At 42.3% G+C, this 14,565-nt stretch overlaps 1 protein-coding gene across 3 annotated transcripts in view; it reads left to right on the top strand.

Annotated features, from left to right (window-relative positions):
• Positions 1-14,252, top strand: part of frem1a (Fras1 related extracellular matrix 1a) — a 179,769-nt gene extending 165,517 nt beyond the window's left edge. For all 3 annotated transcript variants that reach the window (XM_072258037.1, XM_072258035.1, XM_072258036.1), the window contains 4 exons: positions 2,236-2,367; positions 4,146-4,261; positions 5,028-5,113; positions 12,694-14,252. In XM_072258037.1, coding sequence (XP_072114138.1) covers positions 2,236-2,367; positions 4,146-4,261; positions 5,028-5,113; positions 12,694-12,893 — 534 coding nt within the window. In that variant the 3' untranslated portion in view covers positions 12,894-14,252. The remainder of the gene's footprint in view (positions 1-2,235; positions 2,368-4,145; positions 4,262-5,027; positions 5,114-12,693) is intronic.
• The last annotated feature ends 313 nt before the right edge of the window (positions 14,253-14,565 follow it).

Genomic DNA, 14,565 nt, shown 5'->3' with positions numbered 1-14,565 from the left:
GAGGGAGAAGGGAAACTCGGAAGTGTCAGTATTACAGTTGAACAAAGGGAACTATGGTGCTATGAGGGAGGAGCTGGCCAAAGTTCAATGGAACAATACCCTAGCAGGGATGACAGTGGAACAACAATGGCAAATGTTTCTGGGAATAATGCAGAAGGTGCAGGATCAGTTTGTTCCAAAGAGGAAGAAAGCTCCTAAGGGGAGTAAGGGGAGGCCGTGGCTGACAAGGGAAGTAGTGGACAGTATTAAAATAAAAGAGAAGAAGTATAACATAGCAAAGATGAGTGAGAAGCCGGAGGATTGGCAAGCTTTTAAAGAGCAACAGAAGGTAACTAAAAAGGCAATACATGGAGAAAAAATGAGGTATGAAGGTAAACTAGCCAAGAATATAAAGGTAATTATATTGGTAATTCTTAGTCCATGAGCCTGGTCCCTCATTACTGGCAAAAGAGTGTAGTGAGTTCATAGAGGTGAGGGGTTTTCTTTAGCAATTTGTCCTCCTACTCTGCCACATGTTGGGGTTACACAACATTCTGAGAGACAGGGAGAACTGCCAGAGCTCAAGGCCTGAAACATATGTAGGTAGAGGTGCTGCAAAGGGATTTTAGGCACAGGCACGGTAATAGTGTATCCCAGAATACTCCTAGCTTTGAAATAAACACATTTGAGCTCATCAGTCCCACCATGCCTGTCCCTTGCTGTCCTAACTTCACTCTTTCTTGTCATACCATCTTTCTTGCCTTCTCCCCTATCACCCGTTGTCCTGCTGTGGTTTCCACCCCCACCACCTTGATTTAAACCCTTTCAAGTAACACTAACAAACGTTTCAGCGAGGGTATTGATTCACCTCCAGTTCATGTGCAATCTGGCTTGTTTGTACAAATCCCATCTGCCCAATGATCCATAAATCTGAAGCACCAGCTCCTTAGCCACATATTGAACTGCACTATTTCTCACCTCATTAACACATGGTGTGGGTAGTAATCATAAAACTACAGCTCCACAAATCGTACTTTTTAACTTTCTACCTCCTGGCTAAAATCCCTTTGCAGGACCTCATCCCCGCTCTTGCCTATATTTCAGACCATGACCACTGGCTGCTCTCACTCCCTTCTCAGCATGTTGTTTACCCCAGCATGTGGCAGGGAGTGGGAGGGCAAATGGCTGAAGAAAACCCCTCACTTTTATGCCCTCTATGAACTCGCTGCACTCTTTTTGCTAGTAATGAGGGACCAGGCTTACGGCCAAGAATTATCAAATGCGCCGCCTTGGTGCAATTTTGCATGATGTCCTGCAATTGTGTTACTCTTTCCATGGAGAAAAGTGTCATCACAAATGCTTGTTGTAGACTTGAGAGACTCCACCATACACTTTACAAGCCTGCAAAGTGTGGCTGGGATACCTGCTAGTATAACACATGTTAAGTGCTTTCTCTCCAGCATTATTCTGTATAGGGCCCTTATCTGCCTCATCAAGGCCCTTGCAATTTACTTGTTTCCCTGCACTGTACCTGCTCTTTAACTGTAACATTATATTCTGCATTCTGGTTTCCTTTTGTACTACTTACATATGGACCGATCTGTCTGGAAGGCAAGCGAATCATGCTTTTTACTGTGCCTTGGTACATGACAATATTAAACATATTTCCAATTACCAATTAAAGACATGTGAGTAACCTGCTGAAAACTTAACTATTGTATCCAAATCCACATACGTACGACTGTCTGAGTAAATGCATGATTGTTGTTAATCCCGCCGCAGTGACCCTCCGAATGAGTGAACACCTTCTGGAGAACGTGGAGTTATCGTGCTACAGTGTGATCTGTGGGTTAGCTAAAGGCAGTGAGAAACTGATGATAGGAATTTGCACTATTAATGTAAGGATGGTTAAGTCTACATAGCTCTTTTGCATATTTGAAAACATCAAGGACTTAAAAACTATATGCAATACAGTTGAATGTGGCCAAGTTCTGTCACTTGTTGCTTGACACCATCTTTGACTCTTGCAGTGCAAACCAATTCCAGCATTATCCAGTTTTTATTCGATGCAGTTATGCAACTTATGCAACAGAATTTCCAGCATGCAAAGAAAATAATTGTTGAGTGTCCCAGTTTTCTTTGTGGTACATCTTACAACCAGGAAGTCATTGCTCGTTATCAACAATCTTCCAACTCAATTTCTGAAATATCTTTCCCTTTCTTAACAACTGAAAGTAATAGTGCGGCTCTTTTCAGGACTACCCTACCATTGCTTTTGGAAAGCGGTGCACTCCAGCCTTCAAAGGCCTCCTGTATTATGATGAAAGTGAGCAGAAAATGATTCGATGTGATGGAGTTTCATGGAAGTCTTGGAACCCAACATATGAGGTATGATGGGGACTTGAAGTGCTCTTTTAAAAATAATACCACCAGGAAGAGACAAAATTGGATTTAACTTTAGCCTATATCCAATTGTCCATTAGTTCCTGTTAAGAAAATGGTTCTAAGATCCACACTCTGGTTGTTCTGTAGAACAAAAATTGGTGATTTATGTATATACCTTTCCTGGGATATTGCCGTTTCTTAAAATCATTTGAGCAGGCATCTGTTCACATTTCCACAAATTGTTTGGAACTCAGACTGTCACTAACTGTCACTAAATCAAACATGTTCCTATAAGCTTACAAAGGGCTTTGAGGTGGTGCAAAGAAGATTTTTTTTTCTTTTATTAATATGGTATTTTTATGTGCAACTATTAGTGTATTTTATATATTAAGTTCAATTCCAAGCAGAACCTTTAACTTTACTCTCTTCTCCATGTCTTACCATATCATTACTCACCTGGAAAAGCAGCACTGAATCGCTGGAGTCCATTACATCAGTGTTGATTAATGGAGAAAACTGAAGTGAAGTCAATAATCTTTATAATTTGGGTAATCAAACTCGGCATTTTTCTTGAGAGCTTCTAAGAGAATTTTATAACCACAAATAGTAAATAGATTAATACTTTTTTTGCCAAAATCTGCATTCAGGTTGATGCACATTTGAAAAATCAGGAGTGAATTATTCCCAGAATTGCTGATAGTCCATTCAGTTGTGTAATAATTGGTGGGGTTGAAACTCAAGGTTTGCTTTCTGTCTGTGAAGTGGAGTAGTTGCAATGTGAAGTTAGGTCTGAGTTCACGTTAGGAACAACACAACTACCAGCAGACATTCAAGTTGGAGTTTAATCTGACAGTAATATTATTGATTGCATGCAATGTGACTGATTTCACAATTAATTTTGCTGTTATTGGTCCTATCACGAGTGTCACTAGTTCTCCCTGTTTTTTACCCCCATTTTGCAGTGACTTTAATATTTCATACGGGAACAATCAGATTTTCACTTGCACAGGTACATGGATAGGGAAGGTTTAAAGAGGGGTATCAGCCCAATACTGGTAAATGGAACAGCTTAGATGTGGGGCTTGATTGGCATGGATTGGTTAACCTGAAGGGCCTGCTTCCATGCTGTATAATTCCACGGGATTTTGAGCTCTCACTCTTCTCAATCTCAAAGGTGTTCTCATCCTTTTCCCCAAAGGCCAGAAAATGTATCCAAACTCACACCAAACTGAAAGAGTTATCTTTTGAAAAGCTAGTTTTTATTTGACTATCAGCTTTGGGATAATGTTGGTCCCCTTGAGGTAATAGGTCCTCTCTCATTCTCTTCACTTTGTCTCCCAAGACCCCTACTTTTATGTCAGGAAATCTATGTTACCCGTCCCTCTCATGCTACGCTATCTCCGTTTAGCTGCTGAAGCCTCTGAAATCTTCTCCGTTTACTGCATTCACCTTTAAATGATGCACGTATGACTCAATTAGTGCTATTTAGTTTGATTGGTGGTAGCTTGCTTACAAGTTATCATTCCTCTGAATGTGCAGTACAGTTCCAGCAGTGTAATCAGTATGTACTAGGTTTTGCTGCACATTACAAACCACCTTTCCAGCTTTATCCAGTTTAGTTCCCCCAACTTTGTGCAGTCAATGTTTCAGTTAAGAATTATATTGCAAATTTGCAATAGATTTGAAATATAAGGAACGTTTGACAGAGTGATATTAGAATACAAGGTGTGGAGCCTCCATTTACAATAAGTTGAGTATTTAAGAGCAATCTTTACTTTCAGGAGCGAGATGCCAAACAGTGTCCCTTTGGTTGGACTTTGCACAACAATCACTGCTACTATCTGAACACCAGGCACAAGGCAACCTGGACTGCAGCAGCTCGAGCTTGCAAGGAGATGTGAGACAATGTGTTACCTTGACTAATTGATTTAAATTTAGTTGCAATAGCTTAAGAACATATAACATAGGAGTGAAATTAGGCCATTCAGCCTATTTTGTCTACTCTATCATTCAGTCATGGCTAATTTATATTCCCTTTCAGACTCTCTCTCCTGGTTACTCCTGTAACCTTCGATACCCTTACTAATCAAGAGGCCATCATCCTCCACTTTAAATATACCCAATGACTTGGTTTCCACAACCATCTGTGGCAATGAATTTCACAGATTCTGCACTCTCTGTCTAAAGAAATTTCTCCTCATCTCTGTTATAAAAGGATATTGTTCTATTGTAAGGCTATGCCCTCTGGTCCAACACTCTCCCACTATTGGAAACTTCCTCCCTATGTCCAGTCTATCTTGGCCTTTCAATGTTTGGTAGACATCTTAATAATAATATTCAAGAGATAATAATACCAGCTAGAATTATTCATACAAGTCTCTCAATAATCTTTTACTCACTGCCTGCAACTCCTCCTGACAGTTATCTGGGAAATGTGGTCCACTTCATGTCAGAAACACCTTGTATTTGTTAAGCAATGACTACAGTGTTTGCATGAAAATATATTTTATCTTTCCAAGTGTCTCCTGCAATAGCAATGGAAGACATTGCAAATGAACACAGCAGCAAAACTGTTATTGCAAAAAGTCATCTCATTAAATAAAAATTTAAAGCATAGTTAATATCCACTTTGAATCCGAGTCTTAAAGTCCTACTTTGAACAGGCACCGTGGCAACCTTGTGAGTGTCATCTCCAAACGGGACATGGAGTGGTTGTGGGATTTCAGTGGAAGACGACCTTTTTGGATTGGTATGTAAACACCTTGCTTTGTTCTGTTGTTAATGTTTGGTTGATAGCATGCGCTAATTTTCTAAATTCCTGAGTCCATACAGTATTTCCTCTTCAGCAGCTGAGATAAGATTGTACCTGAAACAGTCTAGTGGGCTCTAATGCTGGAGTATCTGAGCCACAATGAGAGCTCAGCGGTTACACATATTTTCAGGCAAGCCTCTACCTGTAACCTCTGCCTTAATTAGTTAAAATAAAATAATTAATGGAGCAAGAGAGAGTTCTAGGGAAACAATGATTATGATGGCCAATGAGACAACATTGATATTTTTCCTAATATTATATAACTCTAATTTTCAATTTTGATAATAATTAACCCCAAAATTTCCACAGGGATTCTTCTTCGCTGCCCCTGAAGTTACAACAATCTCGACGAGTAACATAGTACTGTGCTTCCTTTGATAGGCCACCAGGTTTCCGTCCAGCAACACAGCATGTACAGAGCTACGTCAATTGTGCTCTTCATTGCCCTGATATTTATGGAGAGGAGGGAAGGTGTGAGTAGAATCAAAAGCAGATGAGGACGTGGAGTCACACAAACGTCCTGCTGATTTAGCAGTAGGAGCTCATCATCATCATTACCTTGTTCTACTTTGCAGTTCCAGTTACCACAATTGGATAAGCTGGACAAAATTTGAGGAATGCTGGGATAGCACTCAGAATCAGGAGAAAAGCCAATGAAAGCTCAGGGTTAAGGATGCGAACGGAGTTACCATCATGATCATGAGAAGCGAGCTGACTGGAGATTGACCTCAAGTAAGGTCGAGCATGACCTTGAATGAAGAGGATGGGCTGAACACAGATTGGGGTGTGGAAAGCATGGACTATAATAGGGCATTGGTTAGCTAAGATGATAGGAGGAAAACGAGGGATGGAACAGGGGGTTAGGGATCATGGATAAGGAGTATGTATTGGGTAGGGAGAGGCAGGAAGCAAGCTAAAAACTTCACAAGAGAGCCAGATGGCAGCACTGCTGTTGCTCCTGGCCCTCAAGGAGTAGTTTGCTGCTGGATTGCCTTAGGCCCAGGAATCCAACGTGCCAGCTGTTCAGTTCAGAACTAACAACGTGATTAAATTAAATATTTTTAAATGCATGTCCTATCTCTCCAAGAGTTAAATGATGCACTGCCTGCTGATATAAAAATGGCATTGGATTGGGATAGCATTTACTCTTTTTTGGGGGTTTAAATCCATATCCTAGCTATTTAGGAGTGTTAATAGTCAGCACCAGGTGTCTCCCTGTCCAATCATTGCTGTGAAATGTCATTATACCCCATTAGGCATCTGTGACAGCATCACGCACGTTGCATTTTTGTATAAGGTTTCCATTTAACTTTATAGTAGGTCATTGCTCCAGCAGAAGGCAAATTAACTCTCTTTTGTGAGAATAATGACATGGTAATATAAAATTCTAGAAGCAGTTTATAAACTATTTATCTAGTTGACACTAATAGCCTACTTAATACTCACTCCTGTATTTTAATTAATCTTCACAACTATTCAATAATTAACTCCTACTTAACCATCAATTATCTGCACAACACCCATAAAATACTGGAGGAACTCAGGAGGTCAGGCAGCATCCATGGAAATGAATAAACAGTTGGCGTTTCAGGCCGAGACCCTTCCTCAGGACTGGAAAGGCAGGGAGAAGATGCCAGAATAAAAAGGTGAGCGGAGGGGAAGGAGAACTAGCAGGAAGGTGATAGGTGAAACCAGGGGTCTGGTAACAGTCAAGGGCTGAAAAGGAAGGAATCTGACAGGAGAAGGGAGTGGACCATGGGAGAAGGGGAGGAAGGAGGGGCTCCAGATGGAGGTGATAGGTGGGTGAAAAGAAGAGTTAAGTGGGAAATAGAAGAGGGAAGTGGGAGGGGAAAAAATTACCGGAAGGAGAAATCAATATTCATGCCATCAGGGTGAAGGTTATCTAGATGGAAAATGAGGTGTTACTCCTCCACCCTGAGAGTGGCCTCATTGTGGTAGAAGAGGGGGCCGTGGACTGACATATCAGAACAGGAATGGGGATAGGAATTGATTCCACTTTTGCCGGATGGAATGGAGGTGCTTAACAAAGCGGTCCCCCAATTTACATCGGGTTTTGCCAATGTAGAAGAGGCTGCATCAGGAGCACCAGGTACAACAGATGACCCCAAGGTTGCCTCACCTGGCAGGACTGTTTGGGGCCACGAATGGAAGTAAGGGAGGAGGTGAAAGGGCAGGTGTAGGATTTTTGTCACTTGCAGGGTTATTCGCCACAAGGGAGGTTAGTGGGGCGAGACAAATGGACAAGGGAATCATGAAGGGAGTGACCCCTGCAGAAAGTGGAGAGTTGGCAGAGGTGGTGGTCAGGGTGAGGTAAGGAGTGTTTGGTGGTAGGATCCTGTTGAACATTCCAGATGTTGCAGAGAATGATGTGTTGGATGCCGAAGGTCATGAGGTAGTAGGTGAGGACAAGAGGAACTCTATCCTTGTTAATGTGGTGGAAAGATGAGGGGAGTGTGGATGTCCATGTGGGTGAGGCTAGCATCATTACTGGAGGAAGGGTAACCTCATATATTGAAGAAGAAGGACTTCTCTGATGTCCTGAAAAGGAAAGTCTCATCCTGGAACACATGCAGTGGAGTTGAAAAAACTGAGAGAAGGAAACAGCATTTTTTACAGGAGACCATACACAGTTTGTCTCCAGAAAGACCGAGAGAGAGGAGAGAGATGTAAAAAAATTGAGCAAGTGAATTCAAGTGCAGAGTGGTAGTTGGAAGCAAAGTTGGTGAAATAGAGAAGCTTAGCATTGGTGCATGAATCGGCACCAATGTAGATGTCAATGTGACACAGGAAGAATTGGGGAGCATTAGCAGAGAAGGCTTGGAACATGGACTGTTCCACATAGCCAATGAAAAGGCAGGCAAAGCTGGGGCCCATGCATGTGCCCTTGGTTACCTCTTGAAGGTGGGAGGAGAAGAAGGAGAAATTTTTGAGGATGGGGAAAGGGACTGGACTGAACTAGAAAGGGACCAATATCCTGGCGGGCAGGTTTGCTAGAGCTGTTGGGGAGGGTTTAAACTAGTTTGGCAGGTGGATGAGAATCAGAATGTGAGTGCAGAGATTAGGGTAGAAGGACATGGGCATGATGCTATGTGTTCTGAGTTGGTGAGGAAGGACAGGCAGGAGACAAAACAAAAATGCAGCCAGTTCGAGGGGTTGAAATGTGTCTATTTCAACACTAGGAGTATTAGGAATAAAAGGGATGGGGTTGGCTGGTGGCGCAACGACATTGGCACTGGACCGGAGAGCGGAGGTTCCCAGGTTCGAAACCAGTAGGGTCCACCCCCGAGTATGCTTTCCATCCGTGCTGGGTTGAGTGTCGAGATCGCAACTCGACCTCATAAAATAAAGGGAAAATACCGCGAAAATGTCTGTGTGAGGAGTGGTGTGCCACACAGTCTCTCTCTCGCTCCGCACCTTGTAAAAACCATGAAAAAGACATCATCACGGACGCATGCACGCATGCGCACACAGACGCACACGCACAGACGCGCATGCACGCACACGGAGACACACACGCACAGACTCGCATGTACACAGGCACGCACCCCAAAAAAAGGAATAAAGGGGATGAATTTAGAGCATGGATCAGTACGTGGAACTACGATGTTGTGGCCATTACTGAAACTTGGCTGGAGGAAGAACAGGATTGGCTGATACAGGTACCAGGGTTTAGGTGTTTCAAAAGGAATAGGATGGGAGGTAGAAAAGTGGGGTGCTAGTAGCATTACTGGTCAGGGATAGTATCACGGCTATAGAAAGGGAGGACGCTGCAGGGGGAGTGTCCACTGAGTTAGTGTGGGTGGAAGTCAGAAATAGGAAGGGATCAATCACTGTGCTGGGAGTAGTCTATAGGCCCCCAAATAGCCCTCGGGGCAATGAGGAGCAGATAAGCAGACAGAGTTTAGAATGGTGCAGGAAATACAGGGTTGTAGTTATGGGTGATTTCAACTTCCCTCATATTGCCTGGCACCTCCTGACTGCAAGGGGGATAGATGGGGCTGAATTTGTCAGGTGTGTTCAAGGAGGATTCCTGACACAGTTTGTGGACCGGCCGATGAGAGGAGAGGCCATACTGGATCTAGTTCTGGGTAATGAACCTGGTCAGGTGGCAGACCTCTTGGCGGGGCAGCATTTTGGTGAGAGTGACCACAACTCCCTTAGCTTCAGCATAGCTATGGAAAAGGATAAAAACAGACAAAATGGGAAAGAGCTAACTATGAAGGGATGAGGCAGGAACTAGCGAGAGTAAATTGGAAACAGATGTTCAAGGGTGAAAGCGCAGAAGTCATGTGGAGGAAGTTTGGGGACCACTTGTGCTGGGTTCAGGATAGGTTTGTCCCACTGAGACAAGGAAAAAAATGGTAGGCAAAGGGAACTGTGGCTGACGAAACACGCGAGGTAACTTGTCAAGAGGGAAAAGGAAGCATATGTTAGATATAGGAAGCAGGAGGGGCTCATGAGAAATATAGGGTAGCCAAGAAGGAGCTTAAGAAAGGACTTGGGGGGCATGAGAAGGCCTTGGCATGTAGGATTAAGGAGAACCCCAAGGCGTTCTATGCATACGTGAAGAACAGAAGGGTGACAAGAATGAAGGTGGGGCCGCTAAAGGATAAAGAAGGCAATATGTGCCTGGAGGCAGAGGAGGTTGGGGAGATCCTAAATGAGTACGTTGCTTCAGCATTCACAAGTGAAAAGGACCTTGATCAGGGTGAGGTCCAAATAGAACAGGCCTGTGTGCTGGACAATGTGGAGATTAAGGAAGAAGGAGTGTTGGATCTTCTGAAAAACATCAAGATTGATAAGTCCCCAGGGCCGGCCGTTATATACCCCAGGTTACTGTGGGAAGTGAGATTGCTGGAGCAGTAGCTATGATCTTTGAATCCTCTTTGGCTGCAGGGGAGGTGCTGGAGGATTGGAGAATGGCAAATGTAGTTCCCTTGTTTAAAAAAGATAATAGGGAGAATTCTGGGAACTACAGACCGGTGAGTCTTACGTTGGTGGTCTGCAAACTATTGGAAAGGATTCTTAAGGATAAGATCTAGAGCATTTGGAGAAGTACAGTCTACTCAAGGATAGTCAACATGGCTTTGAGAAGGGAAGCCCGTGCCTCATGAGCCTAATTGAGTTTTCTGAAGAGGTAACAAAAGAAATTGATGAAGGTAGGGCGGTAGATGTGGTCTTGTGATTTTAGCAAGGCATTTGACAAGGTCCCCCATGAGAGACTCATCCAGAAAGTCATGAGGCATGGAATCAGTGGAACCTTGGCTGTTTGAATTAAAAATTGGCTTATACAGGAGGAAAGCAGAGGGTAGTAGTGGAAGGGAAGTATTCTGCCTGGAGGTCGGTGACTAATGGAGTGTCGCAAGGATCTGTCCTGGGACCCCTGCTCTTTGTGATTTTTATAAATGACTTGGATGAAGAGGCCGAAGGATGGGTGAGTAAGTTTGCAGATGACATGAAGATTGGAGGAGTTGTGGATGGAGCTGTAGGTTGTTGAAGGTTACAAGAGGATATAGACAGGATGCAGAGTTGGGCAGAAAAGTGGCAGATGGAGTTCAATCCGGGTAAGTGTGAGGTGATGCATTTTGGAAGGACAAACCAGAAGGCTGAGTACAGGGTTAATGGTTGGTTACTTAAGAGTGTGGATGAACAGAGGGACCTTGGGGTTCAAATCCATACATCCCTCAAGGTCGCTGCACAGGTTGATAGGATAGTTAAGAAGGCCTATGGGATGCTAGGCTTCATTAATAGGGGGATTGAGTTCAAGAGTAGAGAGGTCATGTTGCAACTCTACAAATCTCTGGTGAGACCACACTTACAGAACTGTGTTCAGTTCTGGTCACCTCATTATAGGAAGGATGTGGAAGCTATGGAGAGGGTGCAGAGGAGATTTACCAGGATGTTGCCTAGATTGGAAAACAAGTCTTATGAGGCAAAATTAACAGAGCTGGGACTTTTCTCTTTGGAGCGTAGAAGGATGAGAGGGGACTTGATGGAGGTCTACAAGATAATGAGAGCCATAGATAGTGTGGATAGCCAGTACCTGTTTCCCAGGGTACGAATAGCAAACACCAGAGGGTATATGTACAAAGTTAAGGGAGGGAAGTTTAGCGGAGATATCAGGGGTAAGTTTTTTACACAGAGGGTTGTGGGTGCCTGGAATGACTTGCCAGGGATGGTGGTGGAGGCTACAACATTAGGGGTATTTAAGAGCCTCTTGGACAGGCACATGGATGAAAGAAAAATAGAGGGTTACGGGGTATTGTGGGTTTAGTACTTTTATTTTAGGAATGTATGGGCCGGCACAACATCGAGGGCTGAAGGGCCTGTACTATGCTGTAGTATTCTAGTGTCTAGTGAGGACCAGTTCTGGCCATATAGAGGAGGGTGGTGGTGGAAGGGAACTGATTGTGTCTTTTGTTGAGAAAGATGTGAGACCTTTCAGTTCTTCTTGATTGGCAGACATTAATCTGACACTAATTTTCTCTCAGACATCATTAACTCAGCACCAACGGTCTTTATTAGCATACTCTGCACTGTCATTTTACTGGATTCACAGTTAAATGGTTTTGAGCAATCCTTATAACATCCTTTTTCTTCAGCAGTCTTGTTGAATACTCCCAATTCAGTCAACCATATATTTTATCTGACTTATAGAATGAACAATGTCATGACAGATTTAGGTTCTATTATTTCTGTTTTAACTGCTTCCTTATGTCATACAAAGAGCTGCCCAGTCAATTTTCTTGCAAAAAATGTATTTCAGAAAACACTGATAAAAAAAATTCAATGACATTCAATGTGGTTGTAATGTATCCTTCAACATAAACATTTCTCTCCGTATATATATGCATGTGTTTCCATATTGTGATCCTGTTGTACGGGAGACTTGGGTTGTAAGAAAATACAAGACCAGTCCACCATTTCAATAATATTGTGGACAAATTTCCATCCCACTTTACTATAATGATCCATATCCCTTGATTTCTTTAATATCCAGAATTCTATTAATTTATTTTTCAGTCCTTAAATATTGACATTTTCTCTTCCCATAGAATCTGTCTGACTTGCTGAGTTTTTCCAGCACTTCCTGTTTTTGCTTCAGATTTCCAGCATCTGCAGTTTTTTTCTAATCTTCAATTCACATGAATAATGTAAAAATGTTACAGCGTATAAGGAGGTAATCTGACTCCTTGCCAGATTTTCTGCCTCGAGGTATATACATTGTGCCTGACAAATTGCAGAAGGTAGACTGCTGCAAAAGCAGATTGTTGCAAGTCCCACCATGCGCCTCAGACTTTTTATTTTACATAAATGTCTGGCTTTGGTCATTGTCATAGTGTGTCAAAATCCTTTTTGCATTCCTATAAGTCCATATATAAATGTAAATATTTTTTAATTCTACGTTTATTGTTTATGCATTGAATAGAAGTTATTTGACTAGTATCCGTGCAATTTGCATCCACTGAATGAATTAATTTCCTTCAAATTCTCAGGCCTCAGTGACAGAATCAGGCCAGGCAAATGGGATTGGGCCGGAGGACAGCAAGTGTTGTTCACAAATTGGAAGCGAGGTTCCCCTCCTACATTGAGGAAGAAAGGAAAGAACTGTGTCCTGGTGAAGAGAAGAGGAAAGTGGCAGGTGAAAAATTGCAAGCGTGGCAAGCCACATTACTACGTATGCTCCATTTATTAATATTCATGTTGAGGTCAACATGAACACATTGTAATCCTGGAGTATTTATTTACTAAATTTGCAAGTGCACCAATATACAGCATGTATATTTCTAACCACCATTCACTGACTATGTCATGGATCTTTGAGTGAAATTGTGTTAGTACAGAACTGCAACCAGATTATTCATTACTAATTGTATTGTATATTGTATTATACAATATACCTCCCAGCAATAATTAGCATTCTGAAGAGCTACAATGCTAATTGTGACATTTAGTGACGGATTGCACTTGGCAGTGTTTAAATACATTCTCATTTAGAGAAGAGAAATGTCTAAAATATGGAACTATCCAGGACTATTTACTATGCAATGGGGATACATTTGAATGTGGCAAATATTTGGACAGTTGATCAACAGTTTTAATAGCCCTCATTCAAAAGTGAGGTCTATCCATTCCATAAGGGCCATGAAGCTCAATGCGTTGATGGTGCCTTGACAGGAGTCCATATTTCTCAGTTCAATATCTCAGTGCATAGGCTCCAAACTTTGCAGTACCTGGTCACTAGGCTTGGGCGTCAGGCATGAGGGAAGGGTAATGACCAAAATTATCTGTCAATAACATTATCAATGGCAAAAACTATCTATCAACGAACAAAACATTGACATTCCATTGCCATAACTAGATTATCGAGGATATGTTTCTCACAGTCCATCAACATGGAAGGAGACCCACTGGCTTTGCATTCTCCAACACCGCCCCCCCCCCCCCCCCCCGTGTTTATACTCACATCTAGAAAACAACTTCATTATTGGTGAAAAAATGACTCGTTATTATCACTGAACTTTGCAAACTCTCCTGTTACTAGTCATTGGAGTGTAATCCCATACTCATTGTAAAAGGAACCATTCAAAGGTTGTGCATTTTATGCACCACTGGGCGTGTTTATTTCTTTTCTGAGGTGCTAGATCATTTTCTGTGAGAACAGGGACATTTCATGATCGTATTGCTGCAAATTCTGTGATACACTGAGATTAGATCACATGATCACATTTAATATTCAAATAGTTGACCCATTTCTTAATGATCTTCCAACATTGGGCACCCAAGTGCTGACAGAGATTCCATCCCATCAGAAGCTGGGGTGAAACCAAAAATCTCTTGACATAATCAATGAAACGGCTTTTACAATGAAGGAATATATTGTTTCAAAGCATCTGTTCAGTGTGCCTCTGTTTGTGTGGGTAGCTGTCTTCACTCTTCCAAGCAGAATGATTTTTATCTGTATACTTATGGCAAAGCCTCTTGAATTCTGTCAGTATTTTAATATTTCCTTTTTCTGCTATATTTAAATAAAATTATAATGAGCCTTACAACATTTTTCTGTAGTAATGTACTATTTATTTAGAGATGCAGTGCAGAACAGGCTCTTCAGCCCACTGATCCATTCCACCCAGCAACCCACCAATTTAACCCTTGCCTAATCACAGGACAATTTACAATGACTGATAATTCTTCTAACTGGTACATCTTTGGACTGGGAAACTGAGTCTCCCGGAGGAAACCCATGCGCACACAGGAAGAACATACAAACTTTCTTACAAAGGGCCACACACAAAATGCTGGTGGAACGCAGCAGGCCAGACAGCATCCATAGGAAGAAGCACAGTTGATGTTTCGGGCCGAGACAC

The sequence above is a fragment of the Mobula birostris genome, chromosome 5 (genome assembly GCF_030028105.1).
Source record: "Mobula birostris isolate sMobBir1 chromosome 5, sMobBir1.hap1, whole genome shotgun sequence".
Taxonomy (NCBI): Eukaryota; Metazoa; Chordata; class Chondrichthyes; order Myliobatiformes; family Myliobatidae; genus Mobula; species Mobula birostris.
This window is presented reverse-complemented; position numbering and strand designations above follow the sequence as displayed.